Source organism: Myxine glutinosa, unplaced genomic scaffold (genome assembly GCF_964187855.1).
Source record: "Myxine glutinosa unplaced genomic scaffold, kmMyxGlut1.1 SCAFFOLD_460, whole genome shotgun sequence".
Lineage (NCBI taxonomy): Eukaryota > Metazoa > Chordata > Myxini > Myxiniformes > Myxinidae > Myxine > Myxine glutinosa.
Window position 1 is genome coordinate 45,235 of NW_027616558.1, and position 14,766 is coordinate 60,000.

At 51.0% G+C, this 14,766-nt stretch overlaps 1 protein-coding gene across 1 annotated transcript in view; it reads left to right on the forward strand.

Annotated features, from left to right (window-relative positions):
* The window catches only part of LOC137417336 (aryl hydrocarbon receptor-like), an 82,966-nt gene that overhangs the window by 28,519 nt on the left and 39,681 nt on the right, over positions 1-14,766 (forward strand). Inside the window, exons 7-8 of the mRNA XM_078768783.1 lie at positions 9,612-9,736; positions 9,824-10,008. Of these exons, the coding sequence (XP_078624909.1) occupies positions 9,612-9,736; positions 9,824-10,008 (310 nt within the window). The remainder of the gene's footprint in view (positions 1-9,611; positions 9,737-9,823; positions 10,009-14,766) is intronic.

A 14,766-nucleotide genomic window follows, 5' to 3' on the forward strand; every position in this document is an offset into this window, starting at 1 on the left:
TTACGCTATTAATATATAGATGATAATAATAATATAAATAATCTATAATAATAAAAGGCAGTGTCTCAGTCTGTCCATCCGTCTGTCCCCTCCATAACTCCAAAACCATGAAACCTAGCGGCCCCAAACTTTGCATCCATACACCTGGACCTCCAACAGATTGCAATGATGAAAACTGTGTGTTTGGGTGTGTGTGTTATAACACCCTTTGAGAAGATAATTAATGAGGTGCTCATAATTATAAACCCGAAAAAGCCTTACCAAATGGTGGCCCACCATCTTGGTCAGCCCCCTGCCACTCACTGGGTTCTTAAGCCGCCATTTTGTTTTGGCCGATTCAAGTGTTCCTTGCCTTGGAAACATGATTGATTTATCATTACATGATTGATTGAAGCATATCATCAAAATCTGGATTCGGATATGAGGATTGGATTCTGTAGACTAAATAAATGTCCAAATCTGGAGTGAAATCTGACAATATTTACCATATCTAGTGATTTTTATAACTAAGTGTATATATTCATTTATTTAAGTGAGGCTGTCATTCTCCTTGTGGGGTTAGTTTTTAAAAATCTAACTTAATAATAATTTTTAACTTAATTCATACTTCCATGGGATAGGGTGTCACTCCACTGTACCCGCGATCTGTTTTTAAAATTCCTTGGCCATTTCAACTAGAAGCAATCAGCTTGCTATCCCTTGCTAAACCAGCCATCTATACACAAAGAATTAAGTTAAGCACCCCTACACAACAAATTAAGGTAAGCACCCCCTAATATATATTCTTTGTGTATATGTATACATTGGCATATATTCTAAGGTATGTGAGATCAAATAATGATTGGTATGACATTAGCAATTATCCATTGATGAAATTGAGTGATCAAAGTGAAAAAAAGTGATTGGTTGAGTCAGTGATCCGATCACGTGGGTCCTACACACGTTATTGACGCAAAGATCGCTAGAGGTCTTCTCAGAACAATGACTGTACGTTAGAAAACATAAACGTCATCCACACTGTCCGTGATGGACCTATAGCTCCATACTTAAATTGAGGTGAAAATATGCCTAAAATTCCCAAAAAATTTCACCTTAAATTATTCAGAATAAAATATTGAAAACGGCATGATTGTTATGTTTTTATGTGACCATAATATCACTTCTCCAGAAAATATAGCAATATCATGGGTATATTACACTGTTTTGACGACAACAAACTTGTAATGTGCGAGGTTGTAAAAAAAACGGGGGGGGTGCTTAACTTAATTCTTTGTGTATATATAAATAAAACACAGTTTGTGTGTTTGTGTGTGTGTGTGTGTGTGTGTGTGTGTTACCTATAGACTCCTAAACGGAGAGGCTCACGTACTTGATTTTTGGCATAGACATGGCCATTGGGCCTGGGAAGGACATGGCCCACCTAAAAATGACCTCCGATGACGAGATCCATATTTTCTTATTCATATTTACCTCAGCGCATTTCAGCGAGGAACATTTTACACTGAATCCCAGCATGTGCCAGAGCAGCTCGCTGATTCGCTCAGAGCGATCACGTGATGTTCCATCCTCTCCGCCAGACCACTGAACTGAAAATATATAGAATGACCATTGCCATTCACACCACACAGGTGGAGATGCAGCTACGGGGCGCCATCTCGGTTGGCACTCGATGCTGGGCGATGGTAATTTCCATCATGCGTTTGCACGTAATCCAGAGCGAAAAGCGATTGCGTTTTTTCACCTTTTGTGCGATCGTGTTTTGTGTCGATTTTTGTCGATTTTGTGCGATATGAATTAACCGTCTTTGAAACAGCTGTGAAACGTCTTTCCAAAACCCTTCCGTAACCGATTGGAGCAGTTTATTGCCACACAAAATGGCATTTTAACAGTTGTCTGGCTTTTAAAATCCGGGACACGTTTAAAACAAACGAGATCTGCGAAGCGAGTCGGTCGAGTCGTGCTAACCAAGATGGCGACACGGCGGCTGCACTTTTCACGGAGTATGAGCATTCTATATATTTTCAATTCAGTGCGCCAGACTCGCTCACGTACTTGATTTTTGGCATAGACATGACCATTGGGCCTGTGCCAGAGCAGCTCGCTGATTCGCTCAGAGCGATCACGTGATGTTCCATCCTCGCCACCAGACTCGCACCATATATCACGGTGTAATTTGTGTGAGGCCTTTGTCCGAGTGAGCTTGAGTCGAGAGGGCTAATATACGGGTTGGGAATGTACAGGTCTCCTTTCCTCCGCCCGGCAACGCCGGTACTGGAGGGCGTCATAGGATAGGTGAGTCTCCGAAATCTGCTTCGTGCTCCCCCTCTCTCCTCCTCCCTCCCCTCTCTCCTCCCCCCTCCCCTCTCTCCTCCCCTCTCTCCTCCCCCCTCCCCTCTCTCCTCCCCTCTCTCCTCCCCCCCCTCCCCTCTCCCCTCCCCTCTCTCCTCACCCCCTCCCCTCTCTCCTCCCCCCTCCCCTCTCTCCTCCACCCCTCCCCTCTCTCCTCCACCCCTCCCCTCTCTCCTCCACCCCTCCCCTTCCCACCCCCCTCCCCTTCCATCCCCATCCCCTTCCCCTCTCTCCTCCACCCCTCCCCACCCCCTCCCCTTCCATCCCCATCCCCGTCCATCCCCACCCCCATCCCCCTCCCCTTCCATCCCCACCCCCCTCCCCTTCCATCCCCACCCCTTCCCTCCCCCTCCCCTTCCTATCCCTCTCCCCTCCCCTCCCCATCCCCCTCCCCCTCCCCTTCCCTCCCCATCCCCCTCCCCCCGTTCCCCTCCCCCGCCTGGCAACGCCGGGTACTTCTGCTAGTTCCTTGTAACCCATTTTGTTGGCGTGCTTGCTGGAGTGCTTAAGCCTCTTGGCGAGGGCTCTACAAATGAAGTGAGAAATGCCTGTGTTCTTAATTAATTAGTAACAAGGCCGAGGAAGTTTGGGTATGTTATAACACCCTTTTTGAATATGATTAACGAGGTGGACCACTACTTGTTGAACACTATTCAGGCTGCTTTTGCAAGCCATGGCGTTAGAGTAGACAGAGCTCCCTTTTTGTTTTTATGTACCCATTTTTTTATTGACTAACATTTTTGTGCGATATACTTTCATTGTATAAATAGATAGTTAAATGAATATACCTACAAAAATATACTTATTTAAAAAACCCAAATCAAACGTGTTTGGAACAAAAATCAAACATCCGCCATGTCGAATCGTTTCATTGCAAATGCAAAGTCGACATTTTGTCGGGTCTCACTAAAATCCGAAATGGAGCGAAATGGACCTCAAAATAACCAATAACTTCCCCATAGCCTACACTTTTCATTTCATTTCATACACAACATATTAAACCAACCTCAATAACATCCGAAATGGATGGTGATTCAGTAGTAAAATTAAATGTTAAAATACTGATCTAAAACAGGTGAGGAATAAATAAAATGTAATGTTAATTAAGTACCCCATTGTACTATGTAATTTATGTCAATGTCTGAGTTGGAATAAACTAAAACAAATTAGAAATGTGGTTTTGTTATTTTTTATAAGCCAAATGAAATGTGTAGTTGTCAAACAAACAAAAATGGACTTCCCATTTAGCAAAATGGAGTTCTGACTTAGCAAAATGGACTACCCAGTTAACAAAATGGACTTATAAATTAAGAAAACTCTGCAGTAAATGAAAGTAAATTTATTTACACAGGTATAATACAATATTAAAGCGCGGCGTTACGCGCGCTGCTTGTGAGCAAGGAGGAAGCGGACAAGCGGTAACATATAAACGTCTTTATTGTAAGACTACACTGTAACACTGAATTGCTCCGGGCTGGTCGCCCGGTGTATATCATGAGGCCACGCCTACCCCTCGGGCGTGGCCACCGCCCACTTGGTGCGTGGAATGATGTCACCACGCCAATGGGCTTTTGTGTCCGCCACACGCGCCCCCCCAGAATTCCCGCGCACCTGGAGGGCCAGTTTGCGGGGCAGACGAATGACCCGGCCGAAGCGCCCCCTGGCGATCGGCGGCGTCCGGGGTGCAGGGATGCCAGGTGGGATGCCCCTGGCTGCCCCTGGGATGGGTGCAGGACCGGGGGGCGGCGTGGCGGCGGGGCTGGGCGGTGCCGGGGGTCCGCCCGCAGGAGGGCGGCCCCGACGTGGGAGTCGGGCCACTGGCGGTGGATGGTCCACATCAAGGTGGGCCATCTTGAGGCGGTCTACCGAAACGCGGTCAGGAGTACCGCCGATGTCCAGGGTGAAGTGCTTCGCCCCGGTCTCCAGCACGCAGAAAGGCCCGTCGTACGGGGGCCGCAGTGGTGTCCGATGGGCATCGTGGCGGACGAAGACGTACTCCGCCGTGCGAAGCTCCGGGGCGACGTGCGTCAGTGGGTGCCCGTGGCATGCCGTTGGCACCGGGGCGAACCTCTGGGCGGTCTCTTGCAGAGCGGAGCGCTGCTGTGCCGCGGACCATGGTGCTGTGGAGTCAGGGAGGAACTCGCCCGGCACCCGCAGCGGTTGCCCGAAGACCAACTCCGCCGCGGTTGCGCGCAGGTCCTCCTTGGGCGCCGTCCGGAGGCCCAGCAGGACCCAGGGGAGCCTGTCGACCCAGCCGCCGTCGCGGAGGGTGGCCCGGAGCGCGGCCTTCCATGAGCGGTGAAATCGCTCACACAGGCCGTTAACCTGGGGGTGGTAGGCCGTGGTTCGGTGCAGCCGGACCCCGAGCCCCTGCGCAACCGCCCCCCAGAGCTCCGAGGTGAACTGGGGGCCGCGGTCGGATGAGATGTCTGAGGGGGCGCCGAACCGGGCGACCCAGGTGGCGATGAAAGCCTGCGCGACATCGGCCGCCGTTGTCGACGCCAAGGGCACGGCCTCCGGCCACCGGGTGGTGCGGTCCACCATGGTGAGGACGTAGGTGAAACCCCGCGAGGGGGGCAGAGGTCCCACCAGGTCCACGTGGACGTGGTCAAACCGGCGTTCCGGCACCGTGAACGGGGCCAACGGGGCCTGAGTGTGCCGGTGCACCTTGGCGCGCTGGCACGCGAGGCACGTCCTGGCCCAGCCGCGGACGGCCTTCCGGAGGCCATGCCAGACGAACTTGTCAGCGATCAGCCTTTGGGAGGCCCTCGCGCCCGGGTGGGACAGGCCGTGGATGGCGTCAAACACCTGGCGCTGCCAGCCCGCGGGCACGATGGGGCGAGGACGCCCGAGGGAGACGTCGCACAAGAGGGCCGCGCCCGCGCCGTCGAACGGCACCTCGGTGACGTGGAGGCCCGTGACGGCGGTCCGCAAGGCCTGGACGTCGGGGTCAGCGGCCTGGTCCGCTGCCATCCGGGCATAGTCGATGCCGAGGTGGACTGCGTGGGCGACGGCCCGGGAAAGGCAATCCGCCACCGGGTTGTCCTTCCCCGCGATGTGCTGGATGTCCGTCGTGTACTCGGACACGGCCGAGAGGTGACGCTGCTGCCGGGCCGACCACGGCTCGGTGACCTTGCCCATCGCGAAGATCAGCGGCTTGTGGTCGACAAAGGCAGTGAACGCCCGGCCCTCGAGCAGATGGCGGAAGTGCCTGACCGCCAAGTGAAGTCCGAGCAACTCGCGGTCGAAGGTACTGTAACGGCGTTCGGGCGGGCGAAGCTGCCGGCTAAAGAACGCCAGCGGTTGCCAAGCTCCACGCACCCATTGCTCGTGCACCGCGCCCACCGCGTAGTCCGAGGCATCGGTGGTGAGGGCGATCGGTGCATCGGTGCATCGGGCGCCGGGTGCGCGAGCATGGTGGCGTTAGCCAAGGCGAGCTTCGCGCCCGTGAACGCCGTGTCCATCTGCTCGGTCCAGGTAACGTCGCCTTTGCCCGGCTTACCTCGGAGAGCTTCGTGCAGGGGGTGCAGGAGCTGGGCGATACGGGGCAGGAACCGATGGTAAAAAGTTCACCATGCCCAGGAACTCCTGCAGCCCTCTGATCGTGCGGGTGCGCGGAAACCCCTTCACCGCCTCCACCTTGGCGGGCAGGGGGACGGCTCCGTGCCTGGTGACACGGTGCCCCAGAAAATCGATTGTGGCGGCGCCGAACCGGCACTTTGCGGGGTTCACAATCAGGCCATGCTGGCCCAGGCGTTCGAAGAGCGTGCGGAGGTGGCGTAGGTGCTCTTCGCGGGACGCGCTGGCGACGAGGATATCGTCCAGGTAGACGTAGACAAAATCCAAGTCGTGCAGGACGCTGTCCATCAGTCGCTGGAACGCCTGAGCCGCATTCTTCAGACCGAAGGGCATGCGCAGGAACCCGAAGAGTCCGAATGGCGTGATGACCGCCGTCTTCGGGACGTCCTCCGGCCTGACGGGGACCTGATGGTAGCCGCGTATGAGGTCCACCTTCGAGAAGAAGGACCTGCCCGCCAAACGGGCGGAAAAGTCCTGAATGTGGGGGACGGGGTAGCGGTCGGGAGTCGTGGCGTCATTGAGACGGCGAAAGTCCCCGCACGGTCGCCATCTCCCGCCAGGCTTCGGCACGATGTGCAGCGGCGACGCCCAAGCGCTCTCTGAGCGCCGAACGATGCCGAGTTCGCTCCAGGGTAGAGAACTCCGCTTTTGTCACCGCCAGCTTCGTCGGCTCGAGGCGGCGTGCCCGGAGCGTAGACCGGTGGCCCGACGGTGGGGATGTGATGGCCCACCCCGTGCTTGACGGCCCCCGCCGAGAAGGTGGGCCGCGTGAGGGCCGGGAAGCCGGCGGGTGAATGCGTCCGCTGCCGGAAGCGTACAGACCAACGTGGCCGGAACCGAATCGTTCGGCAAGCCGCTTGGCAAGCCGCCCGTTGAGCTGGGCAACGCACAAGCGAGCGAGCTGAACGTCTCGGCCTGGACAAGCCGTCTGCGCTTGACGTCGACCAGGAGCCCATTAGCGCACAGGAAGTCCGCGCCAAGCAGTGCCATGGGCACGTCGGCGGTGACGAACGTCCATCGGAAAACCTGCCCTCCAAACCGCAGAGAGAGGCAGCGTTTTCCGTACGTACGGATGGGCGTCCCATTCGCGGCAAGCAGCGCGGGGCCCCCACCCGCAGCGTGCTTGTCTGACGTGCCGGCGGGAATGACACTCACCTGCGCTCCCGTGTCGCACAGGTAACGGCGCCCGGAGAAGGTGTCCGTTATGAACAGCAGGCTGCTCGAACGGCCGGCGCTCATCGCCACTATTGAGCGCCGGCCCGGGCGTTTCCCGACCCGTTGAAGGAGCACGGCGGATGACACCGCTGAGCTTCGTGGCCGAACTTGGCGTGGAACCAGCACCAGGTGGTGGAGCTGGAGGAGCGCGGCTGGCTCCGCCAGGCCGGTGGAGTTGGCGGGTTTCCCCGCGGTGGCGGTTTTCGCCGCGGCGGTGGGCGGGGCGTGGCGGCGTTCACGAGGTGCGTATCAGCATGCTGCTGAACATCAGCGTGCTGTAGAAGCTGATGCTGTGGAACATGCTGCTGAACATCAGCGTCGAGGGCCGTGACGGCCACGCCGACGCTCGCCTGCGTGTCCGAAGCGGCGAAGTACCTGTCCGCTTCGGCTGCCAATGCTCGGGGTTCCGTTAGCTCGGTCCCGGCCAACGCGAGGCGAACCTGCGCTGGAAGTTGGCGCCGGAAAAGCGCCCGGAATAGCGAACCGGGGGCTTCGTCGCCCAACAGTGACAGCATATGGTCCATTCGGACCGACGGGCGCGTCTCACCGAGCTCGGGGAGATCCAGGAGGCGGTCGGCCCGTGCGTCGTCCGTGAGGCCGAACGTGGCTAGGAGTAGCCGCTTGAGTGCCTCGTACTTGTGGCCGTCCGGTGGGTGGCGAAGGACGGACACAACTCGAGCGGCCGTGCCGGGCCCGAGGGAGGCGACGACATGGCAGTAGCGCAGGTCGTCGTTGGTGAGGCGCCGAAGCTGAAATTGGGCTTCGGCTTGAACGAACCAGACTTCGGCCTGGGCCTCCCAAAATTCGGGAAGTTTAATCGCCATTGCCTTGTCGTTGGCCATTGCAATGGCGTCGTGTTCGGAAGGATCGCTACGGCAGATCCAACGTCGAGGGTCACCAGTAAAGCGCGGCGTTACGCGCGCTGCTTGTGAGCAAGGAGGAAGCGGACAAGCGGTAACATATAAACGTCTTTATTGTAAGACTACACTGTAACACTGAATTGCTCCGGGCTGGTCGCCCGGTGTATATCATGAGGCCACGCCTAACCCTCGGGCGTGGCCACCGCCCACTTGGTGCGTGGAATGATGTCACCACGCCAGTGGGCTTTTGTGTCCGCCACAATATATATATATATACAGCATTTTTATCACAATGCAGTGCAATACAAAAATTCAATATTATTCAAATTGCAAATGTACGTCTTTCTTGGTTTTATATATAAATCGATTATATATCGATTATATATAAATTATATATTATATATCGATTATATTATATATTATAATCGATTTATTTTGAGGTCCATTTCGCTCCATTTCGGATTTTGAGTCCATTTCGGATGATTTTGAAGGTCAATTTCGCTCCATTTCGGATTTTGAGTCCATTTCGGATGATTTTGAAGGTCCATTTCGCTCCATTTCGGATTTTGAGTCCATTTCGGATTTTAGTGAGACCGCATTTTGTCTGCTCTAAGTCTAAGTCGAAGTGGTTTCCACATTTCGCTGATTTGCTGCTTGATTTTCACATTGATAGAAGACTATTTAAAGGTAAATCTTTGTGGTTGCCGTTTTTGTGTTTGGTGTAGGCCTACTTCATCTGTGCTGTCCACCCGGAGATATCCGTAGACACCCAGAGAACAAAGTTTAGTCAGAATTAGAACAAATTTTAGCAGTCAGAACTGCTGCTAAGTTCAATTCCGCAGCTTAATTTTTTTCATCTGGCCCAGGTTAAGAGTCTCAGGCTATCATTCTCATTCCATATCATTCTCTTTGCTAACTCCCCATCTCCCCTCACCTTTTATACCGCCCCCCCCCCCCTCTCTCTCTCTCTGTCCTCTCTTCGCTCTTCCCTCCTAATAAAGTGCCACACACCTCTCGCTCCCCCCATTCTCCTCGCTCCCCCTCCCTTCCGGAGTTTATAGCATATCGACGTGTGGCGAGGCGTCACTCTCCCTCTCCCTCCCTCCCACCCCCCCCCCCCCCCCGCACGCTTTCTCACTCCCCCATCCCTCCTTGCCCATCCCTCCTCTCACCCCCTTTCCAGCCCTCCCCCTTCCCTCTCTCCTCCGCTTCCCTTCTCCTCCCCTCTCCCTCCTCTTCCCCCTCCCCTTCCCCTCCCCTCCCCTCCCCTCCCCCTTCCCTTCTCCTCCCTCTCTTCATATTCCCGTCAGGAAGCGACTCATTGTTACCTGGCAATGCTGGGTACTTTTGCTCGTGAATAAAAAATAATAATAATAATAATAACGTAAAGGAAGCTTTAAGCTACATGGGGTTATTACTTTAGAAGAGAACAGATTTGAAGAAGTTTAAAAGTTTGTGTTAGAATATTCATGTCATCACATTATATTCCATCATAGCTTAATCCACATCAGCAATCTGAGACTTTAATTCCTTATTTTCCAAAAAAAAGATATTTGATATAAAATAACAAGTTGCTGAGACAATACCCTGTGGATTTATATTCCTCAGGATGTGCAGAGGTGGCCCACTGGACCGAAGAACAAATGAACCTTGTGCTAGAAACGCCTGCACTGGTCTGCCGCAACTTCCACTGCAAAATGCGTTGTCTCTTAGACAACTCTGCAGGTTTTTTGGTGAGCCACAACGAAATTACCTTGCACATGTTACACATAAAACGGTTGCTCACGATCATACTGATTGCATCATTTTCTCAAATGCAGACTATGCAGGTCAATGGGAACTTAAAGCTGCTGCCAGTCCGGATGGCGAAAGGGGCAGCTCAGCTGGCTCTGTTTGCCATCGTCACCCCATTCAAAGTTCCTGCCATCATAGAACTGTATCCCAGGAATGCACTATTTTGTTCCAAACACAAGCTGGACTCGACCCCACTTGATATAGATACAAAGTATGTCATCAATGCTATATATCTTGATAGCCTGGAATACAATGCTTGTTTTACTTACCAAGAATTGCTGTACATATATTTCATGACATTATAAAGGTGCATAATGTATTTTATGGATCTTTTTGAAAATACAAGGAGTCATTAGCAAGTCATCTGCCTTGCAAAGGGTTCTGGTTTGCTCGATATGCGACTTTCGAAATGATATATTTCCACCCCAATTACTCGGCACGCATGCACAGAAACCCCTAGTAACGAAGTAAATCAGGGTGGTCTGGACATCTTTCTTGTCTCGCAGATAAGGATTGTGGAATGAAACGACTAAAAAAAACTAAAAAGAAGCTGAAAGTACCTTTAAGCATACCTACGACAAAGGGGGTGTTCCTCTGCACATCGAAACAGTTGGTGAACTTCCTGATCAACTCGTCCAAAAGGTTATGTTACAGTCCGTAATGCAAAAACTCCCATCGATGTGTGCCCGTGAAAGGCTGTGGATGCTGCACTCTAACCAAACCTTTGTGCTTTTATATATACATATATATATATTTGGTTCCAAGGTATACAATCATCCATACAGAGAATTTCCTAATTTCATACTATCAGAGGTGCCCGGTGCTGTTCTAATCCTGTTGGTATTTTGAAGAAATCAAATTTTCTTTTTTTTGTGGGGGCCTAAAACACTTCCCTCTAAGGAAGGGGGTCGGAGATTATTTAATACTAGCGGGGTCACCCGTGGGAATCCCACGGGCATGGATGTGTGTGACATTTCGACATATTGAGTTAGATGCTGCACATTCATTTTTACAAAATGGTTACTGGCAAGTCATCAGATCCAGAAATGGTGTGATGAACACAATTTATTTATTTCACATAATATGTGACCCCTCACTCCTCTCCACCTGACACTCTCCTGTCTCCACCTGACACTCTCCTGTCTCCACCTGACACTCTCCTCTCTCCACCTAGCACTCCTCTCCTCTCCAATCCCTCACATTCCTCTCCTTTCCAATCCCTCACCTCTCCAATCCCTCACACTCCTCTCCTCTCCAATCCCTCACACGCCTCTCCAATCGCGCCTCACACTCCTCTCCAATCGCGCCTCACACTCATCTCCAATCGCGCCTCACACTCCTCTCCAATCGCGCCTCACACTCCCCTCCAATCACTCCTCTCCAATCGCGCCTCACACTCCTCTCCAATCGCGCCTCACACTCCTCTCCAATCGCGCCTCACTCCTCTCCAATCGTGCCTCACACACCTCTCCAATCGCTCCTCACACTCCTCTCCAATCGCTCCTCACACTCCTCTCCAATCGTGCCTCACACTCCTCTCCAATCGCGCCTCACACTCCTCTCCAATCACCCCTCACACTCCTCTCCAATCACGCCTCACACTCCCCTCCAATCGCTCCTCACTCGCCTCTCCAATCGCTCCTCACACTCCTCTTCAATCGCGCCTCACACTCCTCTCCAATCGCGCTTCACACTCCTCTCCAATCGCGCCTCACACTCCCCTCCAATCACTCCTCACTCTCCTCTCCAATCGCTCCTCACTCGCCTCTCCAATCGCTCCTCACTCGCCTCTCCAATCGCTCCTCACTCGCCTCTCCAATCGCTCCTCACTCGCCTCTCCAATCGCTCCTCACTCGCCTCTCCAATCGGCTTTCCCCGTCTCATTTCTCTCGTTTTTCTCCCGTCTCGTTCTTTTTCTTGCTCCAAATCGGCCCGTCGGAATCGGAAATCGGCCCGTCTTGCTTTCGTGCTTGCGCGTAAATAAATTGTGTTCATTACACCATTTCTGGATCTGATGACTTGCCAGTAACCATTTTGTAAAAATGAATGTGCAGCATCTAACTCAATATGTCGAAATGTCACACACATCCATGCCCGTGGGATTCCCACGGGTGACCCCGCAAGTTTGCATTGACGTTCGTCGATGGACTCGTTCGCCCGTCTCATTCGCTTTCTTGCTACATCCTGTTCAAGTCTGCGTTCTTCATCGATCGTCTCATTCATTTTGGAAATAGAAGTTTCCACGCAGCGCATGAATTGTCACGATCCTCAAGAGGAATTTGTCTCGTAATCATCAAATGATAAATGGCAAGTAAATTATATTGTGGAAAATTAAAGATTTCAAATAAACCTATTTAAAGTGTATGCGCACATAACTAATTAAAAAAAACGAAGAAATATCTCTCGGTAATTTCCTGAAACATATTTTACTTCCGGCTAATAATGTTGAATGAAATAAAGACGAAGAAATATATGTCGGCATCATTGTTGACGTTTTTGTGACGACTGTCATCAAACAAAAAAGTAATATATCTTAACGGAAAAGCAAAAGCGAATTTTTAATATATGTCGACACGTTGCCGTCGGTGTCATGTTGGGCGGTGTATGATACACCATGACGCGATTTTTAAAAATATATCTCTGCATTTTCCCGCGTGTGTGGAATGTTCTCAATTATTGCTGACACCGAGTCCAAAACCATCGATAAAAATGAAATCATATGGTGAGTTAGATTGGAGATAAAGGCGTGAGAGAGACTCAATGGCCTTGAAGTTACAGGCCTTTGAGAATTCATTTCGTTCTATAAACGGCAACTTTCATCGGATTTTCTTCCCGTTTTTTTTCAACCGAGTCTAAAACTATGTTGGCGACTGTGAAAAATGAAATGATATATCGAATTTTTAATGTGTATCGACACGTTGCCGTCGGTGTCATGTTGGGCGGTGTATGATACACCATGACGCGATTTTAAAAAATATATCTCTGCATTTTCCCACGTGTGTGGAATGTTCTCAATTATTGCTGACACCGAGTCTAAAACAATCGATAAAAATGAAATCATATGGTGAGTTAGATTGGAGATAAAGGCGTGAGAGAGACTCAATGGCCTTGAAGTTACAGGCGTTTGAGAATTCATTTCGTTCTATAAACGGCAACTTTCATTGGATTTTCTTCCCGTTTTTTTTCAACCGAGTCTAAAACTATGTTAGCGACTGTGAAAAATGAAATGATATATCGAATTTGATTTGAAATAAAACTGGGAGAGAGAGCAAGACACCACGGGCCTACAAAACAGGCCTCAAAGCTATGCGAGTTAATAAAATGGTGGATATTTTTTGTTTATAATTATATAAAGCCATTCCCAGAATGGGTGGAGCTATGGGTGGAGCTACTCTGCAAACCGAGTAAGCCACACCCCGGACAGACGCCCAACAGACAGACAGACAGACAGAATCATCTACGGCTATTATAATATAGATTACCTTTCACATACAGTGCATTCAGAAAGTATTCAGACCCCTTCACTTTTTTCACATTTTGTTATGTTGCAGTCTTGTGCTGCAATCGTTCAAATTCTTTTTTTCCCCTCATCAATCTACACTCAATACCCCATAATGACAAAGAGAAAACAGGATTTTACAAAGTTTTGCAAATTTATTAAAAAGAAAAAACTGAAATATCACTGACATAAGTATTCAGACCCTAAACTCAGTACTTAGTTGAAGCACCTTTGGCAGCGATGACAGCCTCGAGTCTTCTTGGGTATGACGTGACAAGCTTTGCACACCTCAATTTGGGGATTTTCTGCCATTCTTTTCTGCAGATCCTCTCATGCTCTGTCAGGTTGGATGGGGACCATCGGTGGACAGCCATTTTCAGGTCTCTCCAGAGATGTTCGATTGGGTTCAAGTCAGGGCTCTGGCTGGGCCACTCAAGAACCTTCACAGAGTTTTCCCTAAGCCACTCCTGCATTGTCTTGGCTGTGTGCTTAGGGTCATTGTCCTGTTGGAAGGTGAACCTTCGGCCCAGTCTGAGGTCCTGGGCGCTCTGTTTCAGGTTTTCATTAAGGATATCTCTGTACTTTGCTCCGTTCATTGTTCCCTCAACCCTGACCAGTCCCCCAGTCCCTGCTGCTGAAAAACACCCCCACAGCATGATGCTGCCACCACCATGCTTCACCGTTGGGATGGTATTGGGCAGGTGATGAGCGGTGCCTGGTTTCCTCCAGACATGATGCTTATAATTTAGGCCAAACAGTTCAATCTTGGTTTCATCAGACCACAGAATCTTGTTTCTCACAGTCTGAGAGTCCTTTAGGTGCTTTTTTGCAAACTCCAAGCAGGCTTTCATGTGTCTTTCACTAAGGAGAGGCTTCCGTCTGGCCTCTGCCATAAAGCCCAGATCGGAGGAGTGTTGCAGTGATGGTTGTCCTTCTGGAAGTTTCTCCCATCTCCACACAGGATCTCTGGAGCTCAGCCAGAATGACCATCGGGTTCTTGGTCACTTCTCTTACCAAGGCCGTTCTCCCCCGATTGCTCAGTTTGGCCGGGCGGCCAGCTCTCGGTAGAGGCCTGGTTGTTCCAAACTTCTTCCATTTAAGAATTATGGAGGCCACTGTGCTCTTGGGAACCTTCAATGAAGCAGAAATTTTTTTGTAGGCTTCCCCAGGTCTATGCCTCGACACAATCCTGTCTCTGAGCTCTGCAGGCAGTTCCTTCGACCTCATGGCTTGGTTTTTGCTGGTTTTTGCTCTGATATGCATTGTCAGCTGTGAGAGCTTATATAGACAGGTGTGTGCCTTTCCAAATCATGTCCAATCAATTGAATTTACCACAGGTGGACTCCAATCAAGGTGTAGAAACATCTCAAAGATGATCAAGAGAAATGGGAGGCACCTGAGCTAAATTTCAAGTGTCATAGCAAAGGGTCTGAATACTTATGTCAATGTGATATTTCAGTTTTTTCTTTT